Source organism: Silene latifolia, chromosome 5, assembly GCF_048544455.1.
Source record: "Silene latifolia isolate original U9 population chromosome 5, ASM4854445v1, whole genome shotgun sequence".
Classification (NCBI taxonomy): Eukaryota; Viridiplantae; Streptophyta; class Magnoliopsida; order Caryophyllales; family Caryophyllaceae; genus Silene; species Silene latifolia.
In genome coordinates this window covers 85,592,428-85,607,076 of record NC_133530.1, presented here as the reverse complement: position 1 = coordinate 85,607,076, position 14,649 = coordinate 85,592,428, and the positions used below count along the sequence as shown (strand labels likewise).

General features: G+C 38.9%; 1 protein-coding gene across 1 annotated transcript; it reads right to left on the bottom strand.

Annotated features, from left to right (window-relative positions):
* Positions 1-1,051: 1,051 nt before the first annotated feature.
* LOC141655696 (uncharacterized) lies at positions 1,052-14,403 on the bottom strand. Its single transcript, XM_074462762.1, has 13 exons — positions 12,606-14,403; positions 12,127-12,170; positions 11,767-11,824; positions 11,454-11,514; positions 10,228-10,340; positions 9,650-9,736; positions 9,196-9,533; positions 8,840-8,849; positions 8,253-8,721; positions 7,604-7,751; positions 5,422-6,468; positions 3,158-4,792; positions 1,052-2,143 (listed from the first exon to the last, which is right to left on the bottom strand). Exons 1-12 carry the CDS (start codon positions 14,310-14,312, stop codon positions 3,211-3,213), a joined length of 5,664 nt encoding a protein of 1,887 aa, XP_074318863.1. The 5' UTR covers positions 14,313-14,403; the 3' UTR covers positions 1,052-2,143; positions 3,158-3,210.
* Positions 14,404-14,649: the final 246 nt, after the last annotated feature.

Sequence of the window (14,649 nt, the reverse complement as noted above, 5' to 3'; positions counted from 1 at the left end):
TATTAAAAAGTCTTTGACAAAAGGATCATTACTAACCAACATTGAGGAGTTCAGGATGAATAGTGAAGATTGATGCTTCTGAGCAGGAAGAAACCAACTACACCAGCTAAACGCCACCATCCATCTGTCGATTGCTTACAAAACCTGGACGCCTGGTATATAAACATTCAAAGCAAACCCAAATATTTGGCGGTGAATTCAGAACCCAAATAACTCCTCAGAAGGCCGTAAATGATGTTGCTAGTGGACGCCTGGTTACATTGAAGAAGTCGGCTGTGAACAAAATGCTAAGTTGATCGCACCCAAGAACTCTGAACATTAATCACAGTGGCCAAACAATCTCGCCCCTTGGTCTCCGTGCACTTAAAGGCATTCGAAGAACTAATACCGCTTCAACTTCATAGAGATTATATCTAACCAACTCTTCACTCTATCCTGTGCATTTATCCGTTCTACAGTGGCAGATTTCAGTCGCGCACGAATTCTGATATGAGGGGTTCAACTAATTATTGTCAGATCACTTGACTAAAACATAGGAGTATACAACAACATTATTTTGTTAAATTAAAATAAAGAAAACCTTTGAAAAACACTTTTTGTCCTAATGATGAATAAATAGCTATGTTACTCCGACACTTCACTTTGGTGGGGTATCGCTTTTCTGACACTCAAACATGACGCGGCACTTCTTTTTAGATAAAAAAAATTGAAATTTTCGTGTTATCCGACACTCCAACACGTGTAGCTGAGTCGGAGTAACATAGATAAATAGCAAATGGGTCCTAAAAAAGAGAGAAAATTAAGATAACAAATTTCTGAAATTCGCTGAATAAACAGCAACCTGATCTCCAAATCTAGCAATGTCTTGATGGTTGCTTTAAGTAGAAAAGGTCCAGGTCGAAGTCGTCATCACCATCAACACCTTTTTTTAATTCTGTAGTCACTAATAATGTTGCTGCAAATTCTACAAAAAAATTAATTAAAACTGCAACTAGGTCATACAAAAAAACAACAAATTTCTTAAATTAGCATAATAAATAGCAACCTGAAGTCAAAGATCCAGCAATACCTCCTTGTTGCTTCATCTAGAAGTCCAGGTCAAAATACTTATCACCGTCACCAACATGATACTTTCGAGTTTCTAATGAGTAGCAGACACTACCTTTCTCTTTAAACCATGAAAAGCAAATCCTGTTAGTCATCTTGACATCTCTTGACGCAACAGTGAAAGATAATGAAGAGCTTATGCAGAGGACATACTTTCCGAGGGTTCAAACATGAATCATTTCTTGGTTGAGTGGGCTGAAGCTGGACCTGGCCACAAAATCAGATCGTGCGATAGTTCCCGTTCGTATCACCTTTAAACGAGTCATTAACACCGCCCCATCCCGAACCTGACCCAATACTTAAATTAAACAAGTCAGAAACGTTGACCTGAACCCGACCCACTTTCACTGTAATCAAGCTCGCCTTGGCTAACCCATGTAACTGTAGGAGGTTCAATTTCAACCCACTTACCCCATGTAGCTGTAGACTTTGGGCGAAATGGATCCTTTGTACAAATATCACAAACCGACTAAGTGATAAGTTACTTATCAAATGAATTCATTTTACAAACTTCTTACATAAGACCGCTTACATAAGAATTTGCATAAAAGTAAATGCAAATAATCCACAAGAAATATTCCATATATAAAACCGAAAGTGTGCAATGCAGAACTCAAAAAAATTTGTGGAATGCTAAACAGGATTGCTTTCTCTGGCCAAAAATTTTTAGGCCCATTTCAACTTTTATGCCTTGCGGCCGTAAAATAGTTTGCCTCTTTGTTTCTCACTTAAATGGGACACGATGGGATATCGAGAGACTTGCCACCAAGGGCGGTTGTAATGGGGGTTCAAGTTTTGACGAATTTCACAAATAAAAATAAATGAAGAGATTTAAATAAAATAATATGGAAACAATAATAATTAATTGAACTAGAATAAAATCAGCTCGGGGTAAAGTTAGATCCATGATAACCCCAACTCCAATTAGACCACCTGGAGCAACAAATTGTAGCTCATTCTGCTCAGGGTACAATGAAACTATCCTGGAATATATGGACATGCACTTAATGTTTCCGCTTTCATCATTGACTACACCCTGCAATCATAGCAGGTACACAATTCAGATGCCTACATCGCGTATTGAATTATTTCATATCAAGATGTGTTGATGAACGTCAGCAATTTTTGGTACTCTAAAGTCTAAACCATATCCGGTAGCAAAAAAACATCAATATGGGCCGGGATTTAATGGACATATCAACCAAGTAAAGCAAGTAAGAAGACAACCTAAAGAATATTCCCTCCAGATACACCACCACGTATGTCATCAATTTTGTGACAGGTTCAAGTCATCCCAATTACGTATAAAGATTACAATGTGTTAAAACCAAATTGTTAACTACTCGATGGGTTCTTGTCATGTTCCCGAGTCTGGCCATTGTTAGTCGTTTCTAGTTGAAAGTGAACACTCGAATGCACTTGGGCCTTATCACTAGTGAACACGCATAGAAGTTTCTTAATGAGCCGACTAGATAGCAAGCGTGCAATATAAAGCTTTGCAAAGGGCTTATCATAAACAATTTTTGGGTTTGTACCCTTTACTACACTCATGTTGTGCCTTGGAATCTTGGATTGCTTTTCTTGCACAGGAACTACAAATGCAAAAAATTGGTGAACTTCACAATTTTCATAATTTTTGATAATCACCTAACGACTATTGTTTGCAGAATTATTTAAGAAAAATGTAGCACTTTTTGGAAACCTCATATCACTATAGAAAAATAAAGGAGCACGAGCTGAAACTCGGGATATGAGTTTACCATGAAAACTTCCAACAACAACAACAACAACAACAACAACAACAAAGCCTAATTCCCAACATGTTTTGGGGTCGGCTAAAATGAATCATCATAAACCATTTAGGCTTGAAAATATCAAATAGTAACATGACATAATAGAGTACTTCCAGATTTTTGACAAACAAATGTAGAATCATCTTGTGTGTGCAATGACAACAATGTTGGCAGCTTATTTGGAGTATAATTGGTGCTGCAAAGCATAGATATTGATACAATAACACACCAGATAGTTGAAAAAGATCGTTACTAACCTAGGTTGGCAGATACAGACACGACTATAACATCAGACATAAAGCTGTTCCTGTCAAAGTGTCTTGCAGTTTTCACCAGCAAGAGCCTTGTAGATGACCACCATTGGATCTTGATTTCTAGTAGCCATCAACTTTATAATACTTTCTGCTTCTTTGTTCTTACCTTCTTTATATAGCATAAGAACTAATATTCTGTAAGTCGCCTCATTCGGAGCCAGTCGATTTTTAGACATTTCCTTAAAAGTGGACAAAACATCATTCATCCTTTTCTGCTTGGCGTAACCATAGATTAAGCAATTAAAAGTTACAACATTAGGTGCACACCCCTTTGAAACCATAGTTTCAAACGTCTCCTGTGCTTTATCCATCAGTCCCATTCTACAATACCCTTGTATAAGTGTCGTATAGTTGACCGTGTTAGGACCTTGTTTTTTATCAATCATCAGCTTCATGACTTTTGCAACTTTTTTTATCTTCCCTTCCTTGCATAGTATGTCAAACCACGAGTTATAAGTGAAGGTATCAGGAGACAGGCCTTTTTGCGACATTTCATTACACAAAGCTATGACAGCATCCATCCTTCTAAGCTTACAATAACCATTGATCAAAATGTTGTACGTGAAAACATCAGGAGTGAATCCCTTTGCAATCATAATTTCTACAATTTCTTGTGCTTTGTCCATCAGCCCTTGCTTGCACAATCCATCAATCCAAGTATTATACGACAAAAGATCCGGAGTACAGCCAGCATCAGTCATTAAATCAATGATGTGTTTAACTTCTCTTAACTTTCCTAAGTTACAATACCCCCAAATTAGGGTAGAGAACGTGATAGCATTAGGGATGACGCCTTTGGTAATCATTTTAGAGAAAAGTTGTTGAGCCTGAGACATTAGCTTGTGCTTACAAAGACCGTCAATGACCGTAGTATATGAGATCACATCAGGCTCGACGCCAGTAAATGTCATCATCCTAAGCAACTTAAAGGCCTCATCAACTTGGCCTACTTTACAAAGACGATTAATCAAAGTACCATAAGTGGACTCACTCATTTGCCAACCCTGATCAACAGCCTTGCGAACAAGCGCAACGGCAGCACCCACATTGCCATTATTAACACAAAGTCCATGGATCAAGTTAGTAAAAGTTATAATATTCGGCTGAAAACCGAGCTTCAAGAGCTTGCCCATGAGGGAAAGACCCAAATCAGCATGACCCAATTGGCAATAACATTTAATAATCATGTTAAGCATATAGAAATCAGGAAAAACAGGCAACAAATCAAGCTTATTACACAATGCAATAAAAGTGGAATATTGCTTCATTTTAAAAAGGGGTTTCAAAATTGAAGTGAAAACAGTAATGTGAGGAATGGGTTGAGCATGAAGGAGTGTATCAAATTGAGTTAGTACAATTTCACAATCAAAGTTACAATCTTTATCACCAGAATCGTCACAGAAGAACGGAGTTTTGTGATAGAATGATAAAGGAACATAATTAATTATGGGGTGAGACTGAAAGGAAGAAAGGAAAAAAGGAGAAGAGAAAGAGATGAAGATACCCTTTTGCAAGCTAGTGTTAAAATGAAGCATAGCTTTCGCCATTGAAACAAGAATCCTGATGAATTTATGAATGCTTTATTATCAGTGTTTCATGTGTTTATAGAGAAGATGATAGTAACTGAAAATGGATACCCATCCGACTTCTAATGAAATCAACTCAAATGGGTCCGGTCTCGGTTCGAGTCGGGTCATTTTGAATTTTGAATTTGTAAGAACTTGGGTCAAATCAGGTTGGGCCTAATCATTTAGGGTTGTGGTTGATTTCGGTCTTGTATTTTCAAGTTCTTAAGTAATAATCAGTTTTTAACAATAAATATTCGGGTAGGTTAAATTGGCCAGGTCAATTTGGGCTACCTGTCAAGTTCGACTCCTCAGTTCGGATGTTGGGTTCGGTTGGGTCATGTCGAGTCAGGTTGGTCTGGTTATTTGGTTGGTTAATTTTGTCAAATCTAGGTACAAGTGGATACCACACCACACTCATTCTAATTGGAGTGTGACTAAGGAGGGTACGGGTTTCCCCTCAAAAAAAAAGGAGGGTACGGGTTTAGATTTCTACCCATTGGAGCATGATTATTTTTTTTTATTATTTTTTTTTTTTTTTGAAACCCACAGGGGTACATTCATTAACTCGAAACAAGTAAACGATCAACAATCTCAGGCAGTTTGTCGATCCAAACAACTCGACCATCTCCTACCACCAACACATGTGCTAATGTGTGAGCCACTACATTGTTCTTTCTACTAATAAACGACCATACAACAGAAGAAAAAGAACTACAAAGTCGTAAAATGTCATCCAAAACAAGCGAAAATAAACTCTGTCCCGTCTTGCGCTGCTTCAAAGCTTCTATAACTTGCGAACAATCGCTCTCCACCACAACACGATCATGGCCTGCTTCTCGCGCTTGTTCGAGCCCTTCCAAGACCGCTACCGCTTCCGCTACATGTGCTTCCCAAACCTCCCTTCTATTATGTGTCATTCCCCATAGAACTTTCCCCGAGCTATCTCGACAAACCACCCCAACACCCACACCGACCCCATCCTTTACCCCCGCATCCACATTTAGCTTGACCCAACCCGAGCTCGGACGTCGCCATTCATCCCCTTGCACTCCCCCTGTCTCCTTCGATCCCCCTTCGTCCTTTCCCCGCACAACCAGCTCCCCATCTATTTCCTCCAACACCCGTTGTACCCTCCTCACCACATCCTCCACAGCCACTCCTCCCCCATCAAAAATAACTCGGTTCCTAGCCTCCCATATAGCCCAACACACTACCATCATCAACCCATACTCCCTCTTCCCCATCTCGCGCCAACAACCTTCCACCCACGCTCGAACATCTCCCTCACCGTCCCTCTCCTCTTCCAACAGCCCAACTTCCTCCCATACCCCCCTTGCAACCCAACAATCACGAAAGAGATGAAGACTCGACTCAACTTGACACTGACACAACGGACACAACACATCATCATGACCGACACGAAATGATAAATTTACCTTAGTTGCTAATGCATCGTTGCACAGCTGCCAAAAGAAAAGCTTGACCCGAGGCCACACCTGGACTTTCCACAAGTTATTCCATATCCATTTGCTTTGTTCCCAGCTCGACGTCTCCACCATTTCAGGCTCCTCCCCCGCAAGCAGCTTATAAGCCGACCTAACCGTGTATTCCCCATTCCGTTCAAATGCCCAATACCACGAGTCTACCCGCCTTTCTCTGTCCAAGCGTATATTAAACACCCGTTCCCTTTAGAATGGCAAAAAGTATTCGGCCAGTTTCTGTTCATACCACCCACGTCCATCACTCGTCATCAACTCGCGACGGTCATATTCCCCCCCCCCCTTCCACACACGGCGAAAGGACCCTACCTGGCTGGGTACCCACAATCCAAGCATCACGCCACACTAAGGTCTCTAATCCGTCCCCAATTCGTCTCCTCAAGCCACGCACAACCACGCCCCTAGCTTCCATAATCCCACGCCAAGTATAACTCGGATTATTACCCAGACCCGCATTCGAAAAGTCGCCCTCTCCATAGTACTTGCCCCGCATTAGCCGAGCCCACAAACACTCCGGCTCCGTCAAGAGTCGCCAGGCTTGCTTTCCCTAAAGAGCTTGGTTCGAAGCAAGAAAGTGAGCATGATTAATTTTGGATAAGTTAGTATCATAACTCGAAAAAGTGATAAGTTAGTTGCCAAATAATTCCATTTTACAAACTCCTACATAAGACCGCGTAACCTCAGAATTTGTATAAAAGTAAATGCAAATAATCTGCCAGACTAATTTGCCAGACATTCAAAGACGGTCCATCAAATTGGCCTCACTTAAGATTCCAATATCTGTCTTTTAACTATAAAACGGATCAAAACCTGCCACATATAAATAGACGGGATAAGAGTTTCTCATTCCCTAGACATTCTATATTTTGTCTTATCTATCTATCTTAACCGTTTTTTTAAGACGCATATATATGCGTCTTAAACAAGAATCTCTATGTGTATTCCGTCTTAACCACATTCTTCATGATGCTTAATACTTGGGCACCCTGTTGACATTGATCCTATGTTTACCATCAGAATCTCTTCCCTGGTGAGTTTTGTGACCCTGTCTTGATTCTCAGTCCTTGTCTTGACACCAAGCAGGCGTCGTAATAGGAAAAAGTTCAACTACGAGATTGGAAGATGACAAAACTTGGTAATCAAAATCCTTATAAAGTTCCACCAATCGAAATTTGAGACCTGATCCTACGGTACTAGGTGGTAGTGGCATTGAGCTCAACAAATACATCCGGAAGAGAGTACCTGGCCAACCAATCGATCAGCTCGGGTTAAAGTTGGGTCCATGGTACCCCAATTAGATCCCCCGGAACAGCAAATTGTACCTCATTCTGCAAAGCGTACAACAAAATATCACAATCATGTTCCTCTTGGGAAAATGGATCTTTTTCACCAAATATTTACAAACAACATCAGTGTTGTACTTCAACTGAGCAGAAATCAGTACTATGGGTGCAGAATCGGCAGCAATAACTGCAACAAGAAAAGCAATAGTTCAACATCACACAATTTCTAATTTTGCACGAAGTAAACGAAGTCCTGAAATCACATGATTTAAGGCAAAATACCTGAACAAGTTTTTTAATTGCTTCATGCTGACTTTTTGCTACATTTACTTGAATTAGATCAATTTTATTTTGGAGGATGATGATGATACCTTAAGTTGCATAACTTCAATAGCAGCAAGATGCTCAGAGGTTTCAGGCCCCGGACAGATCTCATCAGTAGCAATAAGAAGTGAAGCGCCATCCATAATTGCTGCCCGTTAAGCATGCTACTTGGTAGCCATGAGAATATCATGACCCTGAATTAAGATGGAGAAATCACTACTATGAATTCAGCTTGTGCTTACAAAGACCATGGTTGCATTATATATAACCATATCGGGCTCAACACCATTAAGTCTCATCATCCTAAGTAACTTAGGGCCTTCATCAACTTGACCTACTTTACAAAGACTGTTAATCAAAGTACCATAGGTGGAAGCACTCATTTGCCAACCTTGATCAACAGCCTTGCGAAAAAGCGCAACGGCAGCACCAACATTGCCATTGTTAACACACAGTCCATGGATCAAGTTAGTAACAGTTATTATATTCGGCTGAAAACCAAACTTCAATAGCTTACCCAAAAGGGAAAGACCCAAATCAGCATGACCCATTTGGCAATAACATTTAATAATCATGTTAAGCATATAGAAATCAGGAAAAACAGGCAACAAATCAAGCTTCTTACACAATGCAATAAAAGTGAAATATTGCTTCATTTTAAAAAGGGGTTTCAAAATTGAAGTGAAAACAGTAATGTGAGGAATGGGTTGAGAATGAAGAAGTGTATCAAATTGAGTTAATGCAATTTCAGAATCAAAGTTACAATCTTTATCAGACAAGAAGTGGGATTTGTGGTAAAATGATAAAGGAACATAATTAATTATGGGATGAGACTGAAAGTAAGAAGGGAAAAAAGGAGAGGAACAGGCAACAAATCAAGCTTCTTAACATTTAATTATCATGTTAATTATCAGACTGAAAACCGAGCTTTAATAGCTTAAAGGGAAAGACCCAAATCAGCCTGACGGCCTCACCCAATTGGCAATAACATTTAATTATCATGTTAATTATATAAAAATTGGGAGGAACAGGCAACAAATCAAGCTTCTTAGACATTGCAATAAAAGTAGAGTATTTCTTCATTTTAAAAAGGGGGATCAAAACAGAAGAGAAAGCAGAGACGTGAGGAGTGGGTTGAGTATGAACAAGTGTATCGAATTGGGTTAATGCAACTTTGCAATCAAAGTTACAATCTTTATCGCCATAATTCAAAAACCCAGGTTCAGAATTGTCACACAAGAACGGAGTTTTGTGGTAAAATGATAAAGGAACATATGGGAAAGAGAAAGAGATGATACCCTTTTTACAACTTAGATTGTAATTGAAGCATAGCCTTAGCCATTGAAACAAGATTATCAAAAAAGGGATTCACTCCTAATGTTATCACGTACAACATTTCTTTAAGCAAAGCTATGACAGCATCCGTCCTTGTAAGCTTACAATAACCATTGATCAAAATATTGTACGTGAAAACATTAGGAGTGATTCCCTTTGCAATCATAATTTCTACAATTTCTTGTGCTTTGTCCATCAGCCCTTGCTTGCACAATCCATCAATCCAAGTATTATATGATAAAAGATTCGAAGTACAGCCAGCATCAATCATTAAATCAATGATGTTTCTACTTCTCTTAGCTCTCCTTCTCTAGACAACCCATGAAGCAATACGTTGAAGGTCGATACATTAGGTTCAGTTCCTGCATCAACCATTTCTCGGAGCAACCTCTGAACATCACCCCATTGGCCAAAGTTACAACTTACAATAACCCCAAATTGGCCTACTTTACAAAGACGATTAATCAAAGGACCATAGGTGGACACACTTATTTGCCAACCTTGATCAACAGCCTTGTAAAAAAGTGCAACGGCAGCACCAACATTGCCATTATTTACACAGTCCACGGATCAAGTCGGTATAAGTTATAATATTCAGTTGAAAACCGAGCATCATTAGCTTACCCAAAAGGGAAAGACCCAAATCAGCATGACCCAATTCAGAATAACATTTATTTATCATAATCATATAGAAATTGGGAGGAACAGGCAACAAATCAAGCTTCTTACACAATGCAATAAAAGTAGAATAATATCTTACCAAACAATCTCCGCCCCTTGGTCTCCTTGCGCTTACAGGCATTCAGAAAACTAATACCGCTTCAACTTCATAGAGATTATATCTTACCAACTCTTCACTCCATCCTGTGCATGTTGTACACTATCAACCCACATGGCCACATTCCATTCATTTTGCTGCTTCTATGTCTGAATCCCATTGTTGACGACTTGACGTCCTTGTTTACATCCACTCTAGTGATTATCACGTCAGAATCCCTTATTACCACGCTCACTGCTCCAACTATTGAGCCAAAACAAGCGCCATCCGTGTTAATCATCCACTGTTCCGCTTCAGGGGATATCCAAAATGATGGACTCTGCAGAGTACCATAAATATCTGCTTCAAACGCAGGTTGCATATCTCAACATACCCAGTCAGTCCAGTCCCTCAGGTTGCATAACCCATTCCTATCAATAATGGGTCAATTCAAAAGCATTACATATTGATTACACACTTGGACAGTAAAAATAGCATGCCAGACATTTTCGAACCCCTGCACACCTACTACAAGTCGGGCCAACCATTTTGATTATTCTCTGAATGTTGCCCAAACTGTCGAAGGAAAATACGAATATTTGGTTGTAAATTCAGAACCAAACAACTCTCCATAAGGCCATGACTGATAATTGCTGCTACTGGACCCCTAGTTACATTGAAAAAGCCAGCTCCAAATGAATTGATTAAGTCGATCGCGCCTGACAACTGACCACATTTATCATAGTGTCAAAATATTTCGTCCTTTAGGGTCATTGCACTTGCAGGCATTTGGAGAATAAATCCGCATCAAACTCAAAGAGGTTCTATCTAAGCAACTCCTCAGTTTGTCCTGTGTTGTCCGCTTATTCGTTCTAAAGTGGCAGATTTCAGTAAGGCAGAAATTCTGATTTGAAAGTTTCAACAATTTATTGTTAGATCACTTGACTCGAATTCTTCTAATGACGTAACTCTCTCAAATATAAATCATTAAAACTTTCAGAGACAACTTTAAAAAAAAAAACATTCTATACTCAATAATGATAATGCAAATTGAACAAATGAATTAAAACAGCAACCGGGTCATAAAAGAAACACAAATTTCTCAAATTAGCAGAATAAATAGAAACCTGAAGTCAAAGATCTTCATGTAGAAAAAGTCCAGGTTGGACTCCCTATCACTGTTTTTCGAGTTTCTAATGAGTAGCAGACACCACCTTTCTCTTTAAACCATGAAAAGCAAATCCTGTTAGTCATCTTGATGTCTCTTGTGGCAACAGTGAAAGATAATGGAGAGCTTAAGAGGAGTAATTTCCGAGGCTTTTAACAGGAATCATTTCTTGGTTGAGTGGTTGAAACTGGACCTGGCAAACAAAATCAAACCGTGCGACAGTTCCAGTTCGTAACACCATTAAATGAGTCATTACCACCGTCATAACCCAAACCTGACCCGATACTTCACTTAAACAAACAAACATTGACCTGAACCTAACCCACTTTCACCCGAAGCCAAACACTCCTTGGCTAACACATTTAGCTGTAAAAAGTTCAATTTCAACCCACTTACACCATATATCTTTACAACTTCTTCAACCCATTCACTTCATTAAACCAACTATTCATTTGATCCAACTAACCCGTTTAATCAAGCTTACCCATTTCAAAATTCAAATCTAACCAATTAATTAATCAAATCTAAAATTTAAAATGAACTAAAATTACTGTGCACTACATTTAATGGGTTATTTAGTGAGTGCCGGGGTTCATGTCGAAAGACTCCTTCCCTAACTTGACCAAGGAAATTCTTTGACAGGAGTACAGGACTCGCAGAGTCACAGGAGTAATATCTACAATCATACAACCAAACACTCCATTAAGCAAACCACAAAATTGCTATGAATCCTTATTCTAATTTAGTAATCATCTTTAGGCACTATGATTACTGAAAGATGTTAGACTTCCTTCACGCCACTTTTTTTCTGGAACTTTTCAAAAATAAACATTCTTTGGGGGAAGAGGCACCACTTAAATCCGCCCCTGCGAGTCTGGTAATTGTTTGTTGTTTCTGGTTATAACTGAATACTGGAATGTACTTGAGCCACCTTATCATACGAGTACAATCTAGTAAGATGAATTCACATTGTATTACCTTGTTGTGCCATGGAATCTAGGATTACCTTTCTTGCAGAGGAACTACAAATGCAAAACTTAGCAAACTGCACAGTTTTTCATAATTTTTTAATAATGACCTGGCGGTTAATGTTTGCAGAATGATGTAAAAAAAGATACATCACTTATAGGGAACCTCATATTACTATAGAAAATGACGAGCACGAGTTAAAACTCGCGGTAAGATTGTACCACGAAAATTGTCAAAAAGCGTGTATACAGCGGCACCATAAGGATAAACGTAAATATCAAACACTAACATGATACAATGAAGTACTACCAGATTTTTAAAAAGCAAATGTAGAATCAACAACAATATTACAATTGTTAACATCATGATGTTGGCAGTTCATTTGGATATATAAGACATCAGATAGTCGTAAAAGATCGTCACTAACCGAGGTTGGCAGATTACGAGACACAAATATAACATCATAAATAAAGCTGTTCGTGTCAAGGTGTCTTGCAGTTTTCACAAGCAAGAGCCTTGTAGATGACCACCATAGGATCCTGATTTCTAGTAGCCATCAACTTTGTAATACTTTCTGCTTCTTTGCTCTTACCTTCTGCATAGAGCATCTGAACTAATATTCTGTAAGTTGCCTCATTCGGAGCCAATCGATTTTCAAACATTTCCTTAAAAGTGGACAAAACATCATTCATCCTTTTCTGCTTGAAATAACCATCGATTAAGCAATTAAAAGTTACAACATTAGGCACACACCCCTTTGAAACCATAGTTTCAAACGTCTCCTGTGCTTTATCCATCAGTCCATTTCTACAATACCCTTGAATAAGTGTTGTATAGTTGACCGTGTTAGGATCTTGGTTTTTATCAATCATCATCTTCATGATTTTTTCAGCTTCTTTTGTCTTCCCTTCCTTGCATAGCATGTCAAGCAATGAGTTATAAGTGACAGTATTTGGGCACAGGCCTTTTTGCGACATTTCTTTAAGCAAAGCCATGGCAGCATCTATCCTTCTAAGCTTACAATAACCATTAATCAAAATACTGTACGTGATAACATTAGGAGTGAATCCCTTTGCAATCATGATTTCTACAATTTCTTGTGCTTTATCCATCAGCCCTTGCTTAGAAAATCCATCAATCCAAATATTATACGAAAAAAGATTCGGAGTCCAGCCAGCATCAGTCATTAAATCAATGATGTGTTCCATTTCTCTCAGATTTCCATCTCTAGATAGCCCATGAAACAACTGATTGAAGGTGAGTGCACTAAGTTCAGTTCCTGTATCAGCCGTTTCTCGGAGCAACCTCTGAACATCACCCCATTGGCCTAAGTTACAATGTCCCAAAATTAGGGTAGAGTATGTGATAGCGTCAGGGATGACCCCTTTGCTAACCATTTCAGAAAAAAGTTGTTCCGCCTGAGACATTAGCTTTTGCTTACAAAGGCCATCAATGGCTGCACTATATATGACCACATCCGGCTCAACACCATTAAGTCTCATCATCCTAAGCATCTTAAGGGCTTCATCAGTTTGACCAACTTTACAAAGACGATTAATCAAAGTACCATAGGTGAGAACACTCATTTGCCAACCCTGATCAACAGCCTTGCGAAAAAGCGCAACGGCAGCACCAACATTGCCATTGTTTACACACAGTCCATGGATCAAGTTAGTAAAAGTTATAATATTCGGCTGAAAACCGAGCTTCATCAGCTTACCCATGAGGGAAAGACCCAAATCAGCACGACCCAATTGGCAATAACATTTAATAATCATGTTAATCATATAGAAATGGGGACGAACCGGCAAGAAATCAAGCTTGTTACACAATGCAATATAAGTAGAATATTGCTTGTTTTTAAAAAGGGGATTCAAAATGGAAGTGAAAGCAGAGATGTGAGGAGTGGGTTGACTATGAACAAGTGCATCAAATTGGGATAATGCAATTCTAAAGTTACAATCTTTCTCACTAGAATTCAAAAATCTAGATAATGCAATTTTAAAATCAGAGTTAGAATCTTTATCACCAGAATTCAAAAACCCATCATTAGATTTGTGAAATTGGGATAATGCAATTTTACAATCAAAGTTGCCATCTTTATCGTTAGAAAAAGAAGAAAGGAAATTAGGGGAAGAGAAAGAGATGATACCCTTTTGCAACTTAGATTGTAATTGAAGCACAGCCTTTTCCATTGAACAAGATTATCAGTGTTTCAACTTTCAAGTGATTATAGAAGAAATGATAATTGATACAGTAGTACCTTTTGCAACCCTAATTCTTATGGAAGTCAAAAAAAAAAAGCGAGTCTCATGTGTTAACTAAAGGGTCGCGAGACCTAATAACCGGGTCAGTTAGGTCGAGTTCGAGTCAAGCCAATTTGGATCAGGTTATTTGGGTGTGTCGGAGTTAGTTCGGTCAGGCCAGAATGATCGACGAGGAGACTTACATGTTACATCTACTTCCACCCCATCCCTAATTTCAATGGCTTCAATGACATAAAGCCTAGATGGTTATCTCATTGCACACGAT